A 23,202-nucleotide genomic window follows, 5' to 3' on the forward strand; every position below is an offset into this window, starting at 1 on the left:
GAGCCACATCGGGTCAGGAAGCAGCGTCGTGTTGCACAAGGGGAGACAGACACAGCCTATGACCTTTTCATGCCGCTTACACACGTGTGTGCACGTGCCCACAGGGCTGCACGGTGACCATATGGAAACCCAGCAAAGCGCCACTCCCGACTGTTTTGGCAGTGTGTGCAGGAGAAAGTTCAAATGGTTTGGTCCGAGGAAGCTATCTATCTGTTGTGTTACTATGTATATTATGCATCAATGAGAAAAAATATTGTCCTTTTAGTCTCTGCTGAGCTAAAGTATGCATGGATTGCAGTGAAATCACTCATTAATTAGTGGCTGTGAATATGGAATAATGGCCTTTCCCTCTCCATTTAAACTGCACTTCAGAGGGAAATGTACACAGTGAACACACCAGGAAGGTTCCTGGTTATTTCCAGCTCACCATCTCCTTCTCTAAATACCTCAGTAAAAACCCTGGCACACCCCATCTGCAGGATCACCTGCCCTTTCTGAAAGTCAGCTTTCCCTATCCCTTGGCGCTTTCCAGTAGCAAATTAATGCCATAAAGGCCTAATTCCAGTCTGATTGCTCCCCACCTGCCTTCATGCAGTTTTTGCAGTTCTCCTTACTCCCCTTTCGCACCCGAAAGCTCTGTGCAGTGTTTCTGCTCGCCAATAGGTGCCTCTAACATTTCCCTGTAGCTGCTGCGGGGTGACTGGCCTGTGCAAAGCTTGCTGCTGGGTTCTTCAGAAGCATAATGTAGAAACTGATTTCAAAGCATAGCAAAAGTCTGAGTTCTTGCACTCCGAACTGGCAAAGGAAGGAGCAAAAGGGTGTGACGAGAAGGTGATTTGTCACCTTGGTTTGGCTGACCACATTAATGATAAAGGTGATAGGGTATAAGCGTAAACGTAGAGATGCTGGTTCACGTGTGCTGTAAAACAGACTTTCTGCGACCTTAGACAAGTAACTTGGGGTCAGATTTGTAATGTAGTTAATGCTGTTGTGCTAACAGGCTTAGCAAATAAAAACAAGTTGAAGTAAACACCAAAATACTTTTTTAATGATCTTGGTCCCTCTGCCTTTGCCTCCCTTCCCTGTCTACAGACTAAGAGCATTTTTCAAACTCACAGACCCGGTGACAGCCATCTGTACACTAATAAAGGGGACCATACAAACAGGTAAGCAAGGGAACAGAGTCTTCTGACCACAGATGCTCTAAACACACAAATTTAGGCTCTCCAGTTACCCACGAGTGAAGTCATTGCTGGTTGTAGCAGCCATCGGAGGGGTAGAAGGATGTTGGGGGGCAGCAACCAGCACCCTGTGAAGGGCCTGGGGAAGATGCTGATGAATAGAGTCAATGTGGCGAAGGTGGCCGAGGGTACTTGGGGAAGCTGGCAGCACCGGCAGTGTGGTCAGCAGGGAACGTGGCAAGAGCCCGTTCTGTGAAACACTGTTTGTGAGCAAGGCAGGAGGAGAACAGAGGCCTTGTGCATCGCGGACTTGGTGTTTCTAAAGGTGCTCCAGTTAAGAGCGGGTGGCCTGTGATTGCAGAACGAGACACACTCAGAAACCTGCCTGCTGCTGCCTTAGCAGCAGCCTGCGATGGGAGGCAGGAGCACGTGGTGCAGGACACACGAAGCCTGGAGAAGGCAAGGGCAGCACCTGGGGTACCTGGGGCTGCTGGAGACCCTGGAAACCTCAACAGTAAGGGGCCCGACTGCTGCTGCGGAGGAGGAGGCTGCGTGCGAGGCACCAAGTCATGCTCAACCAAGGGTAACGGGGCAGAGACAGCTCACCGAATGGGGGCTGAAGGTGGTTTCTGGAGGCTCCCATCCCTGCGCAAGGCCATTACTTCCCTGGGGGCCCTGCTTTTCGCTTGTCCGTTCCGCTTCCCCTCCTCCCCAGGCCCCTCTCCTCCGCTCTCCCACCACGACCCCTGCAGACTACCCCCCCCCCCCCGGAGGGACGCCCGCCGGGGCCGGGACCGGCGCCGGGGCCGGTGCGGCCCGGGCCGGGCTCCTCCTCCCCGGGGGCGGCCCCGGCGGCAGGTGGCTGCTCGGGAGCAGGAAGCTGCCACCGCTCGTCGCGGCAAACCCCCTCGTGTGCCGCCGCCTCCGGCGCTCGCCGCCCGCACCCCCCGCCGTCGGGGGCAGCCGCGCCCGCCTCAGCACCCCCCCCCCCCCCCCGCCAGGAGATCTTTTTTGCTCGTTTTCCCCGCTTTTATCCTCCCCTCTAACTCCTCTCCACTTGCACTTGGAAGGATACCGAGGGGTTTCGCGGCGGCTGTCGCGCTTCGGGCTCCTTTCGGCAGCCGGCCAGCCCCGGGCGAGCCTCCCCTCCCGCCCCGCCGCTGCCCGGCGGGCTCTGGCCGCCATGAGCGCCGCCGCCCAGGCTCCGGAGCCCGACCCGCAGGAGGGGGGGCCCGGGCATGGCCCCGGCCCCGGCCCGGCCCGGGAGGGCAGCCCGCAGGAGGAGTTTGACTTCTCCATCCTCTTCGACTACGACTACCTGAAGCCGATTGAAGGTTGGTGAGGAGCCGCCGCAGGAGGAGCCGGTGCCGCGCCCCGACGGGGCGGCGGGGCCGAGCGGCTGCGGGGGGCCGGGCCGGGCCGGGCGGGGCGCTGCCTGCGCCCTCCGGCAGCCCCTCGGAGGGCGGCGGAGACCCGGGGTGCTGCCGGGCGCCTGCTCCGCCCGGGGCCGGCCCCGCCGGGGCCCCTCGCCGGGTGTGCGGCCGGGCCCGGGCCCGGGCCCCGCTGTGACTGCCCGGGAGCGGCGTGGCGATGGATGCCGAGCGGTGTGCTGCTTGGCGGGCTGGGCTCGGGGCTGGGCTTGTCGGGTTTTGCGGCGCTGCTTTAGGCGGCGGGCGCTTGCGAACGGGCGCTGTCGCGGGCGGCGAGTGGCTCGGTCCCCGTCTGGTGATGGAGCATCCGAAAAAGGGGCCGCGGGACCTTCCTCGTATTTACGGAGTTGTGCGCCTGGGTGTGAGAGCGCAGCTGTGAAAGACGAAGCAGAAGAGCTCAGCTCGGCCGGTCTCCTTGTGACCACCATCATCACGGTAGAGGGTGTTCTGGAAACTCAAAGAGGCGGCTTGAGTAGCGGGTCTAGGAGCCCCAAGGAGTTAGTCACCCGAGAGGAGTCCGGCCATCCTGCTTGGATGGCAAGGAGCTGGGGAGATCCAGATCCCAGTTTGGGTCCAAACACTGTAAGCTTAAGTTAAATTAAGAAAAAAAAAAAAAAAGAAAAAAGTGGCAGTCTGTTCTCCTGCTTTTCTGAGTTTATGCAAATCTGTAATACTAAAAGCACCGTGACCAGTGTTCCCTGACTTTCTAAATGATTCCATCAGTTGATGATACTAAAAATCGATACTTCCTATCCCATGAAATACGGATTTGTGTAAACCAGACAAAGCCAAAAGAGACAGGACCCAGAGGAAAGAATTGCTGGGATATTGTTTCTAAGATTTGATTCTGCACAGTTGAGAGGTGGCATTCCTTTAGGGCATTTGAAGGAAGAGATGTTGCGTTCCTAGGGGACAGCGCAGGAGGAGACCTATTAGGCCTGAATTGTGGTGCCATTAGCAAAATGGGGAGTTGTTACTCAGCTTTATTCTTTGTTTACTTGTTTAAATATAAAGATGTGCACCACCATCAAAGCTGAGTGACGATGGTTAATGTCAAGAAATGTACAAAGCTGAATTTTCTTTCAAGGTTTAATGTAGATCAAACCATGCTAAAATAAATCCACGATGGGGAGAGGTCAGTGATTTTAATGGAAATACATTAAATCCCAGCGAAAGCTTCAGATGCTGGTGTTTTTCACATCTTATAGTAGAGCGTACTGCTGTGAAGCCTTAAGTGGGAAGTTCCACAGAATATAATAGTATGTAGGTGGGGGGTAGAAAGTTTAATCTTCAAACCACATAAATGCAGAGCAGCGTATGCTTGTAGTAGAAGTAACTTCCTTCTTGAGCCTGCTTTCTCCACATTTGAATGACTGGAAACCATAATTAGTAGTAATTTTGTTTGTTGCAAAGATGGAAATCATTAGCATGAAAAAAAAAAAATCACAACCATATATATTAGCATTCTAATCTGGAGAACATTCTCCCTCGCTTTGAAAAGGCACCAGCTAGAGTCTGTAAGCAATCCAGTATACATCCCTGACCTTTAATGTACAAAAGATTAAAGCGTGTTTACACGAGAACAGAAAATGTTCAAATTTTGAGAAAGGGCTTTATCCACATGCTGGTGGTAACTGATGCTCGTATTTCATGCGCGATTCTGGCCTCGTCTGAACTGCACTTGGGAAAACAAGTCCTTTTCAGTGGAGGATTCAAAATGGAACCAAAACCATAGGAGTGTCTCTGGATCCCAGCACTTCAGTCTGGTTCCTACATTCAAAGCCCATTTGAAAGAGGCTCTGGTTTCCTCAGAGTCTGGCCTGCTCCACCCACCACTCACGACAGGTCCTGTAATAACAGATCTCTGTAAACATGCTAAAAGTGATTTTTTTTTTTAAATTTTTTTTTAGGGGAAAAAAAAAGTAAATTTGGGGCTCTAGAATTAGATTGGGATGAAAGTTTATTTCAGATAAACAATTTTTTAAAAGGTTGGGATTTGACAGTTTCCACCTAAGCTTGTATTTTAAAAGTAGGATCTATATCACAACTTGTTGCCATGGAAATGCCAGAAATATCCTTACTGAAAGCGGTTGGCATTCAGTAGTGCTTATGTGTGCCTGAGACAACAGGAACATGGACTGCTATAAAAGCAACAGGGGAAAAAAGGGTAAATAAAAATGCAACGGTCAATATTATTAATATTAGATATTCCTCTCTAAGCCAACCATTTCCAAAAGCAGGAGTGCTGTACAAAGTGCCATTTTCCATCTGCCTTTTACCCTTATTTGCCAGACTTTAATTAGCTATCATCATCTCAGCATTTGCAAATCAGAAACATCTGCCATCAGCAGGCTGAACTCAGAGATGTGCCCAGGTGAACGGGCTTTGGGAAGTTTGGGTAAAGCGGGTATCCTGTGCTGTTAGGTTGAAATTGTGATTTCACTTGGGCATTGAAGATGTTTTCTGTCTCTTTTTAAAAAAATGTGTTAGATGCATTCCCTTGAGAGATACATGTGGAGATACTGCTAGTGGTATCCCAAGTTTTAGCTTGTTTCAAACTTGAAAGGTGCTGAATATCCTTGTTTCTCAGCGGGGAAGATTAACAGAAAGTCAATGAGCATTGGAACTAGCTCCTACAAACAGGACTCCCAGCTGAGTAAGTTCTGATAACTGCTTTGTGTATTATTCCATAATACCTGTTGTTGGCCACTATGAGAGACAAAATACTGAAAAGCCAGACAACTGCCCTGCTTCAGCAGCTCACTTCATGTATTTTTGTTCTGTGTTCACTGTGTGATGATCCACTGATAGGTAAAGCTGCCACATAATTTTTAATATTTGAGGTTAATGCTTCTGAGAACTGATCCTCTGAGGGGTGTTTTGAAACTGAAAATCCAAACAAACCCCACCTTTAAATAAGATTCCAGACAAAATCCTGCCCTAAGACAACAGGTGAGAATGCAAATGGGAAAGAGTGTTTTCTCATAGGCTCAAGCCTTTGCTGTAGCTCAGCAGACTCTTACATTGTATCTGGTGATATGACTCTACAAGGTCTATGTATGTATAATACGGAGAGGGGAAGCAGGGAGCATCTATAAATATTAATATTCCTCTAAATGGTTGTTTTTTTGTAGCCAGGCTCCCAGGAACGTTGCCACGTCTTGTAGGTGTCAAGCCCTGCATAATTTGCCTCATTCCTTCTTTTTCTCCCCAATACAAAGCTATTAAAAGGAAAAAAAAAAAAAAAGCTTGCAGCTCAGTCCTGGTGACTGGCTCAGTAACACAGGAGGCAGTGTTCAGCAGCAGCCCTGCAGTGAGGAAACAAATATGCACATGTAACAGAGAATACCAGATTTCACTCAGGAAACCAACTTTCACTTTGAGCTTCCAAGCAGCTAGCGTAAATAACAGACGACTTGGCTTTTGAAAAATGCAAAAAAGCTCTGCAATGGCCCCTTCAAATTACAATTAGCAAACTAATTAAAAAAAATTTGGACTCTTTTACTTATGCAAATAAGGAACTCCATTGAAATCCCAGGAGCCGCACTGCAGCAAACAGATGTGAGGTCAAAATCGAACTTCTCCCCCTGCCCTCCCTTGTCCCACACGTGGCTATCTTTAGCTTTTCCTAGATGATGATTTGTATAAACCCATCGTGGAATGCAGTTGCTGGGGTGATGTTATTCCCTAATTTCATGCTAATTGGCAAGGTCACATTTGGCCGACTGAATGGCTTTGAAGTTACTGCCTTGTTTAAAAAACAGTGGAGGGTGGGCCCTTGCAAAGCCATGTGTGCACACACGCACTGGTGTGCGTCCCGTCCAGCTTGGGAAATCTCTGGAGCCCAGCAGGACCTTTTCCTTTCTGCCTTTCGGAGGTGTGTGAAAAGGAGGTTTTTTGTTTTTTTTTTAACTCAAGGGTTAAGTCCTTTGAAACTTAAATCCCTTGATCTTTTTCACCTGTGTTTTAAGTCTTCTAGCTAATCAGTACTAAGGGCAGTGCTGAAGGTACCCACCTGGGGAGGCTGCCCAGCCACCAGATGGTTGGTGGAGCTGCCTGCAGAATTCCTGAGTCTGTCTGTAGGAGCTGGTTTGCTGTTTGTTTACAGTATGGTAGGATGCAGAGCCCTGCTTCCATTTCCTATTGTGGGAAGAGTAGAGATGGTCTTGTGAACTAGTAACTGGGTAAAGGCTATGGAAAAAAGAGGGGAATAAGAGCTGGCAGCTTGGAGGCAGTTTGGGTGGGATACTACGGGCCTTGGAGGTCGGACTTCCCTGGTCACGGGAACGAGATGACACAGGGGACTAGGCTGTTTGCTGACAGTCAAGCTGACCAAGAATGTGAGGAGGTGCCAGTGTTGTCTGGGTGTGAAGCTCACTTTCTTTTAACCCCCCGTCAAACAAGAAGGATCTTTTGGTACTGAATCAGAGGATGATTCAGCAGTGAAACCTCAGGCTGGGAAATGCCCCCTTGAAGGGAGGGGGGGGAAGCACTGTAACTGCATGTGCAGAGGGCTGTCAGAGGAGCTGTGCTGAAGCTGCTGTGCTGCTTGCCAAGACGTCCATCAGAAAAGCGGTGGAGAGGACAGTCCTTTGCAGCAGTGCTTCCGTCTGTGTTCTGGGATGCAATATGCAAGAGGTGGATGAACCCTTGAAGGTGGCACAACCTTGGGTGCAAAACTGTACCTCTGGGGCATCTGCACAAAGGTTTCGAAGCTGCTTCGTTTCTTGAAAAACACCTCTGCTAGGCTGATTGGTCACATAATTATTCTCTTGTAAGGGGGTGCAATGGCCTCTCTCCTCCTTGGGGAGCTCAGCTGGTGGGTGGCTGGGCTGTTCCCTGCCATCTCCAGTGTGGCAGCAGGCCAGCAGTGTGAGGTTTGCTGTCCTCAGCTCCTGCCACCCTAACCAAGCTCACCTTGGCAGCTTGGGGAGAAACATGGGTATTGCTGGGGCCATCTGCCTGGAGCCATTCCCGGGCCCTGGGCTGCTCCACGTTCCTGCTGGTCTCTGCAAAAGCAGCGAGAAAGCAGCTGGGCTGCCGGGGAGCAACATCTCCCTGTCCCCTGCTGCCCCTCTCAAAGGCAGGAGCTTGATATTGTTTACAAAACCAAACTCCTGCAGTGCTCGCCTGGAGAGGCTGGGATGTTGGCTTGGGTCTGCCCCTTCCTCGAGCAGATTCCAAACCCCAGCCTGCCTTAGCCAAGTTGGCCAGGAGCAGGGTAGCCAGTCCCCTCCTACTGAAGCAAAAAGCAGAATTTCTCCTGATTTTGATGGAAAAGCCGTTTACTTCCGGAAAGCAGCACTTGCTGCTTCACCCAACCACCCCTTTTCCCTCCCCGGTGAGGTCAGAGCCTTGCGTTGTAGCATCACCGGCATTTCCATGGCAACAGACCTTGACATCACAGGCGTGGGCAATAGCACCCGGGACAGTGATTTCATTGTACCTCTGAAGTTATGCAGGGCTGGAACTCGGTCGGGAGATGTCCCCAAACCTCGCAAGCCCCGAGTCCTGACGAAGCCGTGCCGATGAGTCAGGGCCGGCAGCCTCTCCCGTGCCCGAGACGCGGCCTCAGCCTCTGGGCATCTCTGCCCGGTGCAGTTCCCCAGGCACTCTTCAAACGAGCCGAGGTTTTTCTTGTCTGCAGTCTTGCCCGTGTTTCAGTGCCGCTGCCTGCTTTATTGATAATTTGCCTTGTGGGGGGAAACTAAATATTTTTGCTCTACGGAAGGCTGTGGGTGTTGTCTGCTTGGCAAAGGGCGCCTGCCTCGCTCGCTGCCTGTGAGCGCTGGGTGAGCAATCCCGGTTTGCACAGCCCGTAAAGCACTGCAGAGGAGTGCTCTGCCAGAGTGCTGTAGGAAGGCAAGGGCATGTTGCAGCTTGTTGTTGTGCGTAAACATTGTTATTAATATCTGGAACGTGGATCCTCTTGGAGCGTGAATGCCAAGGATGAAAGCGCTCGTTTCAACACAGTATTTCAGAGAAAAGCAAAGAAAACTCGGGTTATCTAAAGCCCGATTTTTAATAGGCAGAAAGTGTGGGTGGTGGTGTGTGTTTGTTATTCAGAAGACTAAAAATTACACATTCACATACAAATATATGTTTGCCTTCCCCATACCCCTTAACACAAATTATACATGCCAGCTTTGCTGCTCAACGTGTGTTGTGAGGAGCTGTAATTTTCTTCCTGTTGTCTGTGTATTTGGCACAGGTAATGTGGTTTAATGTGTACGGTGGGGGCAGCTTTTGCTGTAGGTGTGTTGAATGGGGAACTGAAACAGTCATCTGTTCCTGATGTGAAGCTGTTCAGCCTGGAGAGCTTTTCTGCGATTGCTGGTCACTGTATGAATCCTGCCTCGAGTCCTGGCGTCAAGCCTCACTCTGCCTGGTGCTGATTTTGCTCCCTTGCATCAGCATAAATTGGAGTGATTCTTCTGAAAGCGGTGGGATTGATGTTTTGTGTGACTGCGGAGGGGTGTGTTGCTTCACTGAGTCCGAAGGAGTGATGAGTTTTATTCAAAGTGAATCGTAGCATCAGTATCTAGGCTTGATGCGTCAGAGTTTGAGTGATGTGAATGACACACTATTCCTGTGAATGCCAAAGCTCTGATATCTGAGATCAACAATGCTAAAAATATGTTCGGCTCAAAATTCAGTTACTTGTTGCTGTTTTCACCATCCCCAAAACAGCTGTGTGCTGGGATTAAAAGCCAGAGGAACCTTAAGAAATCTGCAAGCTGGACTCTCCCAGTCGTCTCCTATCCCGTCACATAGACATTCTGTGTGTTGGTTTGTTTGGTTGGCTGTCAGGGTTTCCCACTAAACATGAAGGCGCAGCACTTTCTGCTACATTTTTTTCGTTTTGTGGAGTTTTCTCCAGGTTGTGCAAAACATTAAGCACAAAAGGTAGTAGTCAAAAATCAGTGGAGGATTTTGCTCTCACACTAAGAAGCATTTAAATCTGAAAACGAACAGAACCCCCCTGAAATTAAATCACAATCTCTCTGTATGTAAAAGTTTCACTACGAACTTTTGCTACTTTTGCAGAAAGCACAGTCAGCTCCTACCTGGCTTTATGTACAATATTACTGGCTCATGGGAAATGCTGCCTCATGTAGTGTAGGAGTTAGAGAAAATGCTGGAACAGTTATTTAAATATTTAAATGAAATACTCTTCACCTATGACATGTACTGATCTGTGCCCAGGGGTGAGCAGATAGCGAGAATCAATCTCAAACTGTGGAGCTGTTTCAGGTGTTTCCTGCTGGATACATTGAAATCTTTAAAAACATAAAAAAATCCTGATAGCTTTTTGCATGCTTTTATGTAATGACAAATATTATTCAGCTCCCAGGCTGGGGACACTACAGGAGCTGATGTACATCGAGGGGTCTGTCCCAGGGATACCTGGCATGACTTTGCTTTCTCGGATGCCGCTGGCATTAAGCACCCGATGGGGTGCTGGGGCGAGATCAGAACTGGGCTCAGCGGTGCTGGTGGGAATTCTGTGTTGCCTAGAAGCATCCCTGTACTCTGCAACCTGGGGATAGTTTGCAAGACTGAGTATTTCTGAAAATTGAGATTTTTTTTGCACCAGGAGAGAGGATTGCACTGAACACTTAGGACCTGATACCGTGTATTTTATAATCCCTCTCTGGCCAAAATGTTCCTTGAGCTGAAATTGGAAAGTGATTGCCTGTAACCATGGGGCTGGATCCTTTTTATCTCTCCTTCTCTTTTCTAAAAAATATTTGTGAATGTGTTTTCTGATTACCTGGTGCTTTCTCATGTGAAACCTGTCACCAAAACTTGTTGACATGATATGGAGCCAAACAAATCATCACACAGAACTGAGTTTTTAATTTAAGAGCTTAAGCTCAGCTTTGGTTTCATGAAGCCCTTTCTGACTGGACTTTGCTGTGTAAGAAGGGTTCTTCTCCCTTCACCAAAAGCTGTTCCTCAACCTTTAGGTTTTAGGTAGACCTATTTGGAAGTGGTTTTGTGACGTGATGGTCTCAGTCCAGTTCCTAGTTGACAAAAGTTGCCCAAAGTCATGACACCCCAATTAGCGCTGAGGGGTATATTTGGCAGAAGGAGTAGGACGGCCAGCATTGAAATGGGCAGAGAGGCTGACGTGGTGCTGACCCTTCCAGGTGATCCCTCTAGCTCAGGGCTCAGGTAGAGGGAGCCCGGCCGGGCGGTGTGGAGGTGTTTGCAGTGCTTCTGTCCATGCCGCATCTGCTCTGAGCACTTGAGCTTCCCTGGCTGTTAATCCAGTACTTTCCACAAGCATTAATTGCAGTTAAAAAGAATTAAACAACTATTTACCTAATATCAGATCACAACCAGTTTATAAATATGCATTTTTTTAATCCATGATTGCTCAGCTTCTGTAATAATATTTATAGTCTTAAAGAGACCCTTCTTTTTCCAGAAGAACCGACTCCACATAAAACCAACAGCCCACCCTCTGGAGTTACATACGCTCATGATGTCTTGGACTGTGGCCTCAAGCCATGCCCCCTGCCTTTTTCTAGCCTTTCTGCAGATCCCATGGGCAGATATGGACAGCCAGATAGCATAGGGACAACACCTACACACCCTGCCAACGCTGCAGGGGCCTCTGCTCCGAGCCCTAGGATTGAAATTACTCCATATCATGAACTGATTCATTCAGGGGGTCCCTTCCGCAGCAGAGACACAGATGTTCTTTTGGTAGAACATCAGTCAAACTCAGCTACCACTAGCCCAAGGGTTACCCTGCCTGTCCCTGGCTTTGAGGGCTACAGAGAACCACTGTGTTTGAGCCCAGCTAGTAGCGGCTCCTCTGCAAGTTTCATTTCAGAGACAAATGTATCTCCTTGCACATCACCATGTGTTTCACCAAATAATGGTCCTAGTGATGACCTTTGTCCACAGTTTCAAAACATCCATACTCATTATTCTCCTAGAACCTCTCCAATAATGTCACCACGAACAAGCATCACGGAGGAAACCTGCTTGGGACGACATTCACCATCACCCTGTCCCAACTCAAGGTCTTCATCACCAGGTGCAAAACGGAGGTATTCTTGCACTGAGCTCTACAGCACTCAGCTGCCTTCCACTTCTCCACGACAGTCAAGGACCCCCTCTCCACAATCCTCTCCTCGCATCCCCTTGAGAGAAGACAACTCTTCAGTTACTTACACGCAGTTGCCCAGCGCTTCTCTTTCCATGGATGCTATGAACAGCCTTCCTACGGATCCTTCCTGTGGTGTTCCCACGAAAATTTGGAAAACCAGCCCTGATCCTTCATCAATGCCTTCCCACAAAAACAGCATTCCGTGTCACGTCTTTCAGACTGTTGACTTCCACGGGCCTTGTGAGCAGGAGGACAGGAGAAACTCAGCCCCAGAATCAATTTTGTTGGTACCTCCATCTTGGACAAAGCAACTGGTGCCTGCAATACCTATCTGCAGGTATGTAGTGCTTCTTGTGCTTGTGTGTTTTCTCATGGTGTGATGTCCTTTGTCATGCATGATGATCCCTAGGGAGGGTTTCCTTGAGCGGATCCTGCTGCAAACCAGAGCTAAGTGCTCAGGGACACTACTGGTTAATGGGAGCCCAATCCATTATGATTCCGAGAGATGAAAAAATCTGGGTTTGGAAGAAACATCATCAAAGGTTCATTGAAAGCACAGCATATGACAAATTCAGATTTCCAAATTATTTGTCTAAAGAGCAGATTGCAGACAGCCTTTGACAAAGGCTAAACGCTCTCATTCAATCCTGCTGCTTTTAAAGAAAATGGTTTGATCGCTTTTCTAAATTCAGAGAATGTCTCGCTTACAAATTTCCACCAAGGGTGAAAATACTTTAAATATTTCCTGATTCAAAATAGAGCACGCTGCTCCAAGTCAGACTGAGCATTCAGTCAACCCCAAGTGACTTATTGTTGGTTGTTAATTTGTTTATTGTCATTTAACCCAAATCTCAGCCGTTGGCACTGCCCTCATCGACTCCCTCCATTGTCTGGTGCTGGCGGCGTGCAGGTCTGGATCCTGAGCGGTGCACAACTGCCAGGATGGAGGTTGCCAAATGCGTGACTCCACTTGCAGTCACCACTGGCACCCTGTCAGCCCTGCCATCCCGCTCGGCAGCAAGGTTGTCCCCACGCTGACGTTATCCCGTGCGGCTCCCTACCTGCTAAACACAAATTGCGAGTGAAGAACGTGGGCTGTGACTTTCCTTGGCTTGTTAGATTGGTCCTGGCAGCAGTTTGTGCTAACAAAATAAAAGTTGTTTAAAACCCAGTGCAAGGTCTAGTTGTACATTTCAATGTATTAATTTCATGTTATAAACCCTGGTGCATTTCGGTAACAGGAAAGCTAGTATCAGGTAAGAATATTTAGCATTTTATTTGTGTGCTTTTTAATATTTATGGAAATCATAAAGATTATTAACTTGCACAAATGGTAAGTAGTGGTAGGTGGAGTTAATATTTCACTATATGTTCTGTGATAAAAGTTTAAGACGCACAGCAAAAGCTAGGTAAAAGAGGGGGATCTTTGAAAAAATATAACTGCTACAGATATTTCTAAGAAATAGAAATATTCTCTTCTATTCTCTCCTGCAAGGAGATGGGCCCACAGAACTTATTGTGTTCGTCGTGAATGTCAGCAGAGTTTGCAATCAAATGTGAGCAGGACAGCATATTCCTGTTGAAATTAATAGCAGATTCCTAAATGTTTCAGTGAGAGCAGCCCCGGAGGGGTACTTGGAGGAAGAAGGGATGAGGGCTCTGAGAAATAAAGTGCTAAAGAGTTTCAACTGGTGTGGTCTCTCTCTGCCCAGCTTGCCCGTCCAGTCGCTCCCACCCCTCGAGTGGCCGCTCTCCAGCCAGTCTGGCTCCTACGAGCTGCGGATCGAGGTGCAGCCGAAGCCCCACCACCGGGCACACTACGAGACGGAGGGAAGCCGAGGGGCCGTCAAGGCACCGACTGGAGGCCACCCCGTCGTCCAGGTAAGGGACTGGAGAACAACTCCGTACAGGAAAACTGGGGGGGGTGAGTTCATTTCTGAAAGTCTTGCTGGGGGCTGGCCCTGAAAGAGGAGGACCATGTGAACCTGGGTGTGCTTGTAGATGCGCGTAAAGTGAAGATGAACTGTGGTGAAGTCCTAGACGTTTAGAAAGTTGGTTTAGATTAGCTTGTGAAAGCTCAGAAACTTAGGCAAAATATTTGCCACCTTTTCTGGGCTATATGTTAAACTTCCTGTGACCCAACTCTGTCATAAGAAGCCCAACTGTCCTGAACTCCAGCTGAGCCCATTTTATCGTGATAACAGACTCTTCTGTGTAAACTAGGGCTTTCAAAATGTACAAACATCAAGCCTGGCTTTCACACTCAGCGTAGCTCAGTGACCTACCAAACTCAGATTTAAAATAACTAGCAGATCGCGTTAGGTCTGCGGTACCACATCCTCCTGCCGGCGGTGAGTGAGGGTTTTGGAGCCGTGGTCCCCCAGGTTCCTGCAGGGCAAGTCCACGCAGCAGAGTTGCTACCTGTGTTTTTGGCTGCATCTAACCTTGGCTCCTCTCTGGTCGGTACAGCCAAACTGTATACGACTCCTACACATTCGCTTAAGAAAAGCAAAGCAACCTTCGTGAACCTCGATGGGGGTTGGATTAGGAAGGTATGCATGTTAAACTGGAGTTTCCCCAGAGTTAACAGCTGCCTTTTGCTAGAAATGTCTTTCATGCGTTTCCTTTTTCCTTAGCAATTTTACTCTTTTTTTTTCCTGTCCTCTGGTTACGTGGTAGGACTTCTCATTTTAAGCCCGTTTAAATTTAGGTCAGAGAATTTCACCCGTGTGTAATTCAAGCACTCAGTACATCCATTTCAATCTGGTTTATATGTAACTTGCTGATGCCATGTCCCACCTTGCATGCAGTTCTGCTTGTCATCTGTGGCAACACTGCCTTCGTTTTGTCCTGGATGTACGCCACCGAGGGGAAACCTGTACTAGCTGTAGTAGCTGTGTGATAAGGAGAGAGCAGGGCAAGATAATTACATAGCAGTGGGAATGATTTCAAGTAAAAGTTTGGCCTCCGTAAAGCTGTAAATATAGAGAGGACATGTTTATTGGCTTTGTAATGCTATAGAGAAAGGGTGCATTAATTTAGGCAGGAGCTCCCTTGTGATTTGGGCTGATGTCACTACAGAAAGAAAATTTTATATCTCTTTTGAGGTATCATTTATACTGCCCTAAAGAGTCCAGTTCTGGTCCTAGCTATGCTTGTGAGAAGGGAAGTCAGCCTGCTGAAACCAGTGAATGAAATTCAAGCTGACGGAGGTAACAAAATGTGGCCCTTTGCTGACCTGAGGGGTGGATGAGCTGAACCCTTATTCTGTTGTGGAGAGTGAAGGGCTTTTCCTTCACCTTTCAAAGGGTAATGTAAAATAATGGCTGAGTAGCTGTGCTGTAGCCATTTGGGGCCACATCGGTCTTTTCACTTATTTCCTCCTCGTTTCAGCCAGTGCCATTCAGGAAAGAAAGCCAGGCTTTTGGTCGGTGTTGCAAGGTTTTAGGGCGATATTGCTGGTAATGATGTATGGCAACTGTACAGATCACCCACAGCTACAACTTTTGTTAAGCCAAGTTGGGGTGCATCCTACGGATGTTCCAGTCACACATAGGACTTGCTATGGCAAGCCTGGACCAGGAAAACATTGAAATTTATGCTTAATTTTAAGCATGTGATCAATACCACTTATTTCACTCGGTTGGCTTGTGATTAACTTCAAACATATGTTAGATATTCCCCTGGAGGCTCACTCCCTTTTAAAATCAAGCCATAAATTGTTAAATCAATGAAATTGTTTACTTTGGTTGAGCTGGACTTGCATATACGGACTGGATATTTGAGTAAAGGGTGCAGGAAAATAATAAATAGCAATCACATTTGACATACCTTAATATATTCCATCTTTTTAGTTTATGAATCTGACAAACTCGTAGCCTGCTGTGGTGTGTTTGAAGCTACATGGTTGTATGAACTATATGGCCAATCAGCACTTGCTCTTTTCTCAGTTTGCTTACAAGTATAGTATCATTTACCTTCCCAAGATATTCCTGTCAACCGGATGTTTATTGCAATGAAGGAGTTTCTCGTGACATGGGGAAATATAAGTGCTTTGTTTCCTTCCTGTAATCAATATCAATCAAAGAGGGATTTATATTTTCTATTGGAGACAGGAACTGATATTCCTAGTTTTATCATAATTTGCCATCAAGCTTAAGGATCTTAAACTATAAATTCAAAGATCCACGTTAGTTTCCCGAGCAGATGTGCCTCTGCACAGCTGTGCCTGCATATGGGGAAAATATGGACAGTTTCTTTATGAAGGCTTATTATAAACCTGGAAGTATTAGTTGGATTTGTGTTCACTTTAACATAACAAGGTTCATATGGGTGCCGAGCAATGAGATAGTTGCACCTGTATGGTTTATGACATCTGAAACTTGGGAAGGCTAGTAAAATCCAAAGCTTTCATGTCATAAGTTATTTGGCTTCAAGGTTTCTTTTTCTTTTTCCTTCTTTCCCCTCAGTGAATTTTAACTTTTGTGTTCTTGTCAGATGCAAACAGTACAGAAACAGAGAAAATGAAACAGGAGAGATTTTTAAAAGGTAGGCGCTGTGTTGAGGAAAGTTTGCATGAGTTAAAGGCACCTGGTTGTAAGGAAATTAAATTAAATTGTTTTCAACAGGTTCTGAGTGTGTTTGGCCCCAGAGCAGGAATGGCAGTGTTGACCCAGGGGTGACAGGGCTGGGGTTCTCCTGCCTGCTGCAGACCTGGTGCTGGGCACCCACAGCACTTCTCAAATGACAGACGTGAACACACCACCCTTGGGATTTTTCTGGAGCGCTAGGACCTCTCCATAGCAACTTTATTGAATGCAGTGCTGTCTCTTAGACATTTGGACTTAAACATTGAGAAGCCAAGCTTTCCCTGAGTGAGAGAAGCTCACCAAAGTGGTGGGATTTGTACTAAGGCTGAATGTCCCATTTGTGTCCCATACATTTTACAACCACTTTTGATATACTGCTTTTCCAATATTTTGATTACTTTTTCTAAAATACAAACTCCTTTAAAAAAAAAAATCTGATTTTTTTTTTTTTTTTTTTAAATTTCCCATTAAATTAACCCTCCACATGACTAATTATCCAGCTGAACCTTCTGGAGGAAGAGAAGTTGGCTAGTTTTTGCAGCACAGTGTTGGCCTGCAATATTTATGTTTTGAAAACTGCGTTTTGCATGCAAGTTTCTTCTTTTGGGTGCTCTGAAGCTACAGACCAGTAGATCTCATATCCTTCAGGCCTTATCTTGTGGTTTATCTTTCTGATGCTGCTTCCTCTTCTTCACGTGTCTAGCCCCGAGAGTTTGTGCGCAAGATTCTGCACCAGTTGTGCGCTCCAAGTATGGCAGGAGAAGAGTCTGGTTAATCAAAACCTCTGGCTAGATGGGCCACACGGAAGAGGGCATTTACTTTGTTTGCCTGGGGGAGGAAGAGAGAAGCCATGCATGCTGTGTAATGTTCACACCATTTAACTTCAGAGGCCATCTAGAGTCATATGGAAAAGCGTAGGCTCCCAGTTTAGGTGTTTGAGTCACTCTTGAGAGGAAACTACAGCTTGCTGTTAGCTATAGAGAAACTCAGGCTTCTGTTTTAGGGATGTAAGTTGAATGCCAGTGTGAGTATTCCCTAGGTGTTAAGTCACTGAGAACAGCAAGGAAGTCCTGCGTAGCAAGGACAAAGCTGAAGTTTGCAACGCACCTACCATCTTGCAGGTCCACCCGGTTACTGAGACGGCAGAGGAGAGGGGTACGCATGATTAGTGTCCAACAATTTTTCACCAAAGCTGAGGAACAACTGCTTATTTGTACCCAGCGGCTCCAGTCAAGGCTCTGGAAGAGATTGTCCATTAGGAAAGGCAGTGACTGCTCCTGTGTAGAGAGCTTATGGATGTGACTGGGATAGAGGTGGCAATCCAAACACAAACCTAGCTCTGTCCAAGTTCACCCCGCAGCAGCACGCCCTGCCCAGAGGGGTAAAAATCTCCATCTTTGCATGCTTTTAGGCAAACATCTGTTAGGAAGGACATGGACATACTTGAATTCTGCTTGGGATAGGAGAGATGAACTAGATGATTCCTTGAGATCTCTCCCAGCATTATTTTCAATAATCCTCTAGGAGCTCCCACCTCTTAAAGGGAAGTAAAATTTTTGAGTTGTTGGCATTGCTCACTATCCTGTTGTCCAGGGGAAACAGGGCATGTGGTAGCACTTCAGTAACACTGGATGCTGGCATAGGTGTCTTTCACCTACTGCCCACAGGAAAATGTGGTGATCAGAAGCTCTCTGCTTCAGAGAGAGACAGGTTTTCAGTTCTTCAGCAAAGGTTCTGCTGTCTTTGAACTGTTGAAGGCAGTGATGAGAAGGAAAGATCTTTTCAGTAGCAAAGGTTGGGTCTGGATGAGCTTCACTTCATGGTCAAGCAGAGTCTGTGGTCCCTTAAAAGCCATAAAAATACTATTTTGAAGATATTCATTAAACTTAGTGGTTCTGGTTTTGTCCTACTGCTTTGCATGAAGCCTGATCTTCTTTTCAAGATGGAAATGATATTTCACATGATTGTGTGATATTTCAGGGAGTTCTAAGCAGAACTCTTGTCCTTCCCTCAAGGGAAGTGGAAGGAAAAGCTTTTAGGGAAGATGAGCAGTTGATTTATGCAAATGATTGTCCAACTGTAACCTGGATAGCTGATCCGTACTCGTTTCATTAGAAGTGGTTGCTTTTACACGTGTTGCAGCCCATGGGTATAAATGAGACAAACCCATTTCACACCATAGTCTTCCCACATTCTGAAGTCCTCTGGGACTGTGAGATAAATGTGTGATTTGCTGCAGCACTCACCTCATATAATTGAGAGTGGTGACACAGGGCACTGATTTCAGATGTGCATCTGCCATGGACTGTAGAGAGGCTGAGGTATACTATTTTGTTAAAAATCTGTTTGTGAGAACTCAGCTAAGTCTTGGGGTCAAAAAGTAAATATAGGCTTTTTTACTTCTTTTTGTTTTTCTTATTATTTCTAATTTTTTCCCTAAGCACCTGTGTGTTTCAGACTTACCTTGCTGTAAACAATCCTCAAGGAAGCTGGTGTTTTACGTAGCTCTTCAGCACAGTAATTTGTAGTCATATTCTCAAAGTAGTGTGCCTAATTCTGGCATTTTGGATTTTTTTTATTGCCATCTCAGCAAATCCTTCCCCTGATGTATTGCTTCTCTAACTTACCTTTACAAAAGGCTCAAATACTCCTGAATGAAAACCAGCACATAAGTAACCAGTAGCTCATTTGTATCTCGCTTTGTTTCTCTCACTTCCACCACGTTATTAACTCCGTTCTTCATCAACAAACCTGCTTTTTTCCACTGCTTGCGTCAGATAATCGAATCCGCTCAGCACAACCTGAGGCTGCAGTGCTCGAGAGCAGCTGAGGACGTTGGTCACTCGGGGCCCCAGTTTTCCAAGGCAGCACCGTGCCCAGAGCACACCCTGCATCAGTGGTCCCTGACTCGGGGTGGGGAAAAACTCCCTCCTCAGCCAGAAAGTTTTGCGCCTTCCTGCAGCCGGAGGTTTCGGATGCTCGGGCAGCCCGACGCTGAGCCGGCCGAGCCTGCGGCTGAGGCGAGCGTTGTTCGGGACCTTTGCAGAGAGCAGTCTTCGGTGGCTGGCTCCCACCTTTAGGTGACAGCTTGGTGGTTTGGGCTCGGCCGGCGGGTCGCACAGGCTCCCCAAGCACCGCGCGGTGACGGGCGGCAGCTGTCTTGGCCCCCGCCGGAGCCGTGGTCCCCGGCAGACAGGCAGGCAACATCCCCGCGACCTGCTTCAGCAGCTGCTGAGTGCTGGGGTCTCTGGTTAGTCAAACGCGGTGGGTTAAACTGAGTAACGGGGCTGGGAGAGAGGAGGGAATATTTCCTTCAGGTCAGAGCACCGGGGACGACTCCTTCCCCATCTCTTCCCCACAGCAGGAGGGGGGAGATATCACAAGTGGACTGAGACTTCAGTCCCTGCCTGCTGCCGCTATCCTAAAATCATGTGGGAGTTGTATTTATTTAACAAAAGCCTTGCCAATGCAGATGTCTTGGACGTCGGTGAGGTCTTCAGTCTCTTCTGTTCTTGGCACGCACAACACTAAAAGCTGTTGACAGTTCCTCTAACAGAGGTTCAGGAGCAGTAACCTCCAGCGTGGCAGTAATGGGCAAACTGGGCACAAGTCAGCCTTCTGCTGGCAGCAGTGAATGTGGAAAAGGACGTCCCCCCGTGGGCTTAATTTCAGAAGCAAAGGGGAGGAGGTAATTCTGCTATGAGCGATCATCCTACTGCCATAATTACATCTCCTTTACTGGCTTGATTGTAACAGTAAAAATTAAATACATTACACAACTGTTTAACTTGGTACAACATCCAAACGCAGACCAGGTGTACAAAGTCCCAGTGCTGAAGTGGAGGGCAGAGGGTACCCCCGACCCATCACGCGGCTGTGTGCGCTAGTCTCCTCCTCGTTTCTCCTCTTTAAAGCAGGAAAGCTGTACAGAGAGGGGCTCCTGTTCAGCACAGTTGACCCAACTTTCCCCTGGGTTTTAACTTTAAAAATTTGGATGACTTTCACTGTGGTGGTTTTTTTTTTTTTAATTAAAAAGAAGCTGGAATGGTAGAGTTGTTAATGGAGCACACAGGAGCTGCTTTGCAATAACAAACGTATGTTCCACTTTCCTTTTATATTTGAATTTTGCTGTATGTGTTTTCTTGTGGTTTCTAAGTCAAAGGAGACATTGTTTTCTAGCCTAGGCTTCGCATGGGACCTTGACTTTTAACTGTATGAGACTTCCAACATTCAACTAATTCCTTTGCGTATTAGTGAAACCACAACTTTGATGGAAACTTAAAACCAAATCACAGCTTGATACCATGATTCACACTCTCACAAGTAGGGCTGGGCTGGAGATGCGCTCCTGCTGAAACCCAAACCAGCCTGCCCAGGAAGATTTACTCTTGAGGGCCCGTCAGAGGAGTTGAGTTTGTCCTTTTCTGTCCATCTTCCCAACTCCCCCTGTTCAGTGAAGGGGAAGTCGGAGGTCTGGGACGAAGCCCTGCGTTGTTTGCACTTTGTGGGCAGGCTGTGCTGGACTTGTGCAGCCGAGCCAGCTCATGCTGTGCAACGTCTTTGTACCATTCTCGTGGCCTTCCCCTTTCTAGGGAGCGGGAGCCTCACACAGGCTCTCGGCAGCTTTTGGCTCTTGCAGGGATTTCTGCCCCCAACTCGAGAACAGTGTATGACAGATTGACTGCACGTTTCATGCCTGACTTACCTGCAGGACTATGGGGCTTGTTTGCGCAACTGTGATGACTGTAGGTGCCTCTTGAGCTTTGAGCTGTTGGGTTGTGGATATATTTACTGTTGTTACATGTGCTAATGCAGGGATAGATGTGCAATGCCAAAAATGCAGATTTTGGGCACATCTGGGAAATTCTTTTCAAAACTAATATCCCGTCAAATGTAAGGGTAGGTCAGTAGGTCAGTACCCCTCACACTGTACTGCTAGCATACTGATAGCATGGCTGTACCTTGAGATCTATCTATCTGAAAGCTCAGTGAAGCCACTGAGGAAATGAAATGGCTAGATAAATCAAAAGTAGTGTAGGAAAACACAGATAAGCTTGAAGTTTGCTTTTGTTTAGATGTGAGACTGGACTGAAAGACAGGGAATATCAAATATAATATCTAATAAACCAAGATTAGAGGAAGAGCTGACCTGTGTGCTTTCTCTAAATAATGCAAGAAGAGAACTGCTGGATAACAGTGAGGATAATTAGCTAGTGGGAGACCTGAACTGGAGATAAGTTGCATGCTCTGTTGCTTAAAGTCTTTAAACTGGGTCTGCATCCCCCTGTGTGAAAGGGATGCTGTCACCCAGATGTTATGGCTGAGCGAGTGCAGCTTGCCCCTAAGAGGACAGGCAGGATTGCTCCATGTACAGTTGGGGTGCAGTTGGGATGTAGAGGTGCAGGGCAGATGATCAGTGAACCATGTACCTCGAGGGAGCAGAGGGATTTTCCCGTGTGCCAACCTGCTTTGAGTGAACGAAAAGCTCTCACTGAAACTTTTGAGCCCAATTCAGAATACATTGCTTTTGATGGAAAGTAATTTTGGCAGAGGTGAGGGCAAGGAGAGTACACCAACTGGTTTGAGGGTGATGCCTGCGTTATGCAGAAGGCTTGGGTTATTAATTGGATTAGAAGTATGCTTGGATTAGGCAGATGCAAGATTTAGGCTACTCTTTCATGTATGCTCTCACTGCATGACTGTACATGGGGGAGTCAGCGCGCAGTAAACCAAAGTTCGAATTTATGGCTGTTTGCCATGAATGTGGACACTTCCAGCGCAGCAGTAATGCTGACATAACTCATCCCATTCAGGGCGCTCTCGAGTATCCACAGGAGAAGTTCATGCAGGGTGGATAGTGTCCTGTAAACTCACATCTGAGCTCTCTGTTCACAGGCTTCACTGTCCAGCTAAGCCTCCAGTTCCTCCCTTCCTCTCTCAAGACCGATGTCTATTGAACTGGAAGTGCCTCGTGCCAAGCGAGGACTCGCACCTGGGTCTCCCACATCCGGGGGGAGCGTCACGCTTGCTGGGCTAATGGCTGTTCAGAGGGAAAGGGACTGGATTCCTCCTGCCTGCTGCTGCTTGGTGAAAATTTTCTAGGGTCTCTATTTCATTCGGAAACAACTGTTGAAACCCTGATGCTTCCGGCAGACCTGAGTTACTCTCTCTGAGCATGTCTTGTGTTGTGGGTTTCAGCATGAGAAAGAAACTGGGGAGGAGTGAGGCTCCTGGGGCTTGCTTTTATTTCTCTCTCTTTTTTTTTTTCCCTTTCTTTTTTTTCTTTTTTCCAAAAATGCTTTTTGGCCAAGATCCTTTCCAAAATCTGGCTGACGTTCAGTCAAATAGCCAGTGCCTGAGCAAAGGCCATGGTATGGTTCCTGGACCCCAAATCTGCATCAAAGGAGGCCCTGCACTAAGGCCTGGCAGAGGGCTCAGCTCTGGGGATTTGGTTCAATGCAGTCAAATCCATCATCTCAGGCTGAACTGAGTAACTCCAAGGTGCTCTTGCTGCTACTGCTTGTCCCATCTTCCCCCTTGTCAGCATGGTTGCTCTCAAGCTTTGTGCCACGTCTCGGTTGCACAGTACGATGCTCCCGGGGCTGCACCTGAAGCATCGCTGCCTCGCTTGTCTGCTGGGAAGGATGAACGGACTGTGGCAGAGGAAGCTGCAAGGTTAGGTGATGAGAAAGCCGCTCTGCTTGCCACCCTTCATTCTGCTCCAGCTGGGCTGAGGCTGGTTCCCATGGTGCCTCTGACAGCCAGCAAGGGAACGACTTTGCTAACCGGTGGCAGAGCCCTCTGCTGAGAAACTCCCCCAGTGTGATTCTGTCAAAATCAGCAGATTTACACCCTCTGATTTACTTGTGGCAGAGAGA

General features: G+C 47.6%; 1 protein-coding gene across 3 annotated transcripts in view; it reads left to right on the forward strand.

Moving 5' to 3' along the window:
- The first annotated feature begins 2,200 nt into the window (after nucleotides 1-2,200).
- Nucleotides 2,201-23,202, forward strand: part of NFATC2 (nuclear factor of activated T cells 2) — a 94,664-nt gene continuing 73,662 nt past the window's right edge. For 2 of the 3 annotated variants that reach the window (XM_052787346.1, XM_052787335.1), the window contains exons 1-3: nucleotides 2,201-2,515; nucleotides 11,046-12,072; nucleotides 13,448-13,616. In XM_052787346.1, coding sequence (XP_052643306.1) covers nucleotides 2,365-2,515; nucleotides 11,046-12,072; nucleotides 13,448-13,616 — 1,347 coding nt within the window. In that variant the 5' untranslated portion in view covers nucleotides 2,201-2,364. The remainder of the gene's footprint in view (nucleotides 2,516-11,045; nucleotides 12,073-13,447; nucleotides 13,617-23,202) is intronic. The other variant, XM_052787357.1, reaches the window with a different exon arrangement.

This window comes from Harpia harpyja, chromosome 1, assembly GCF_026419915.1.
Source record: "Harpia harpyja isolate bHarHar1 chromosome 1, bHarHar1 primary haplotype, whole genome shotgun sequence".
In the NCBI taxonomy this organism is placed as follows: domain Eukaryota; kingdom Metazoa; phylum Chordata; class Aves; order Accipitriformes; family Accipitridae; genus Harpia; species Harpia harpyja.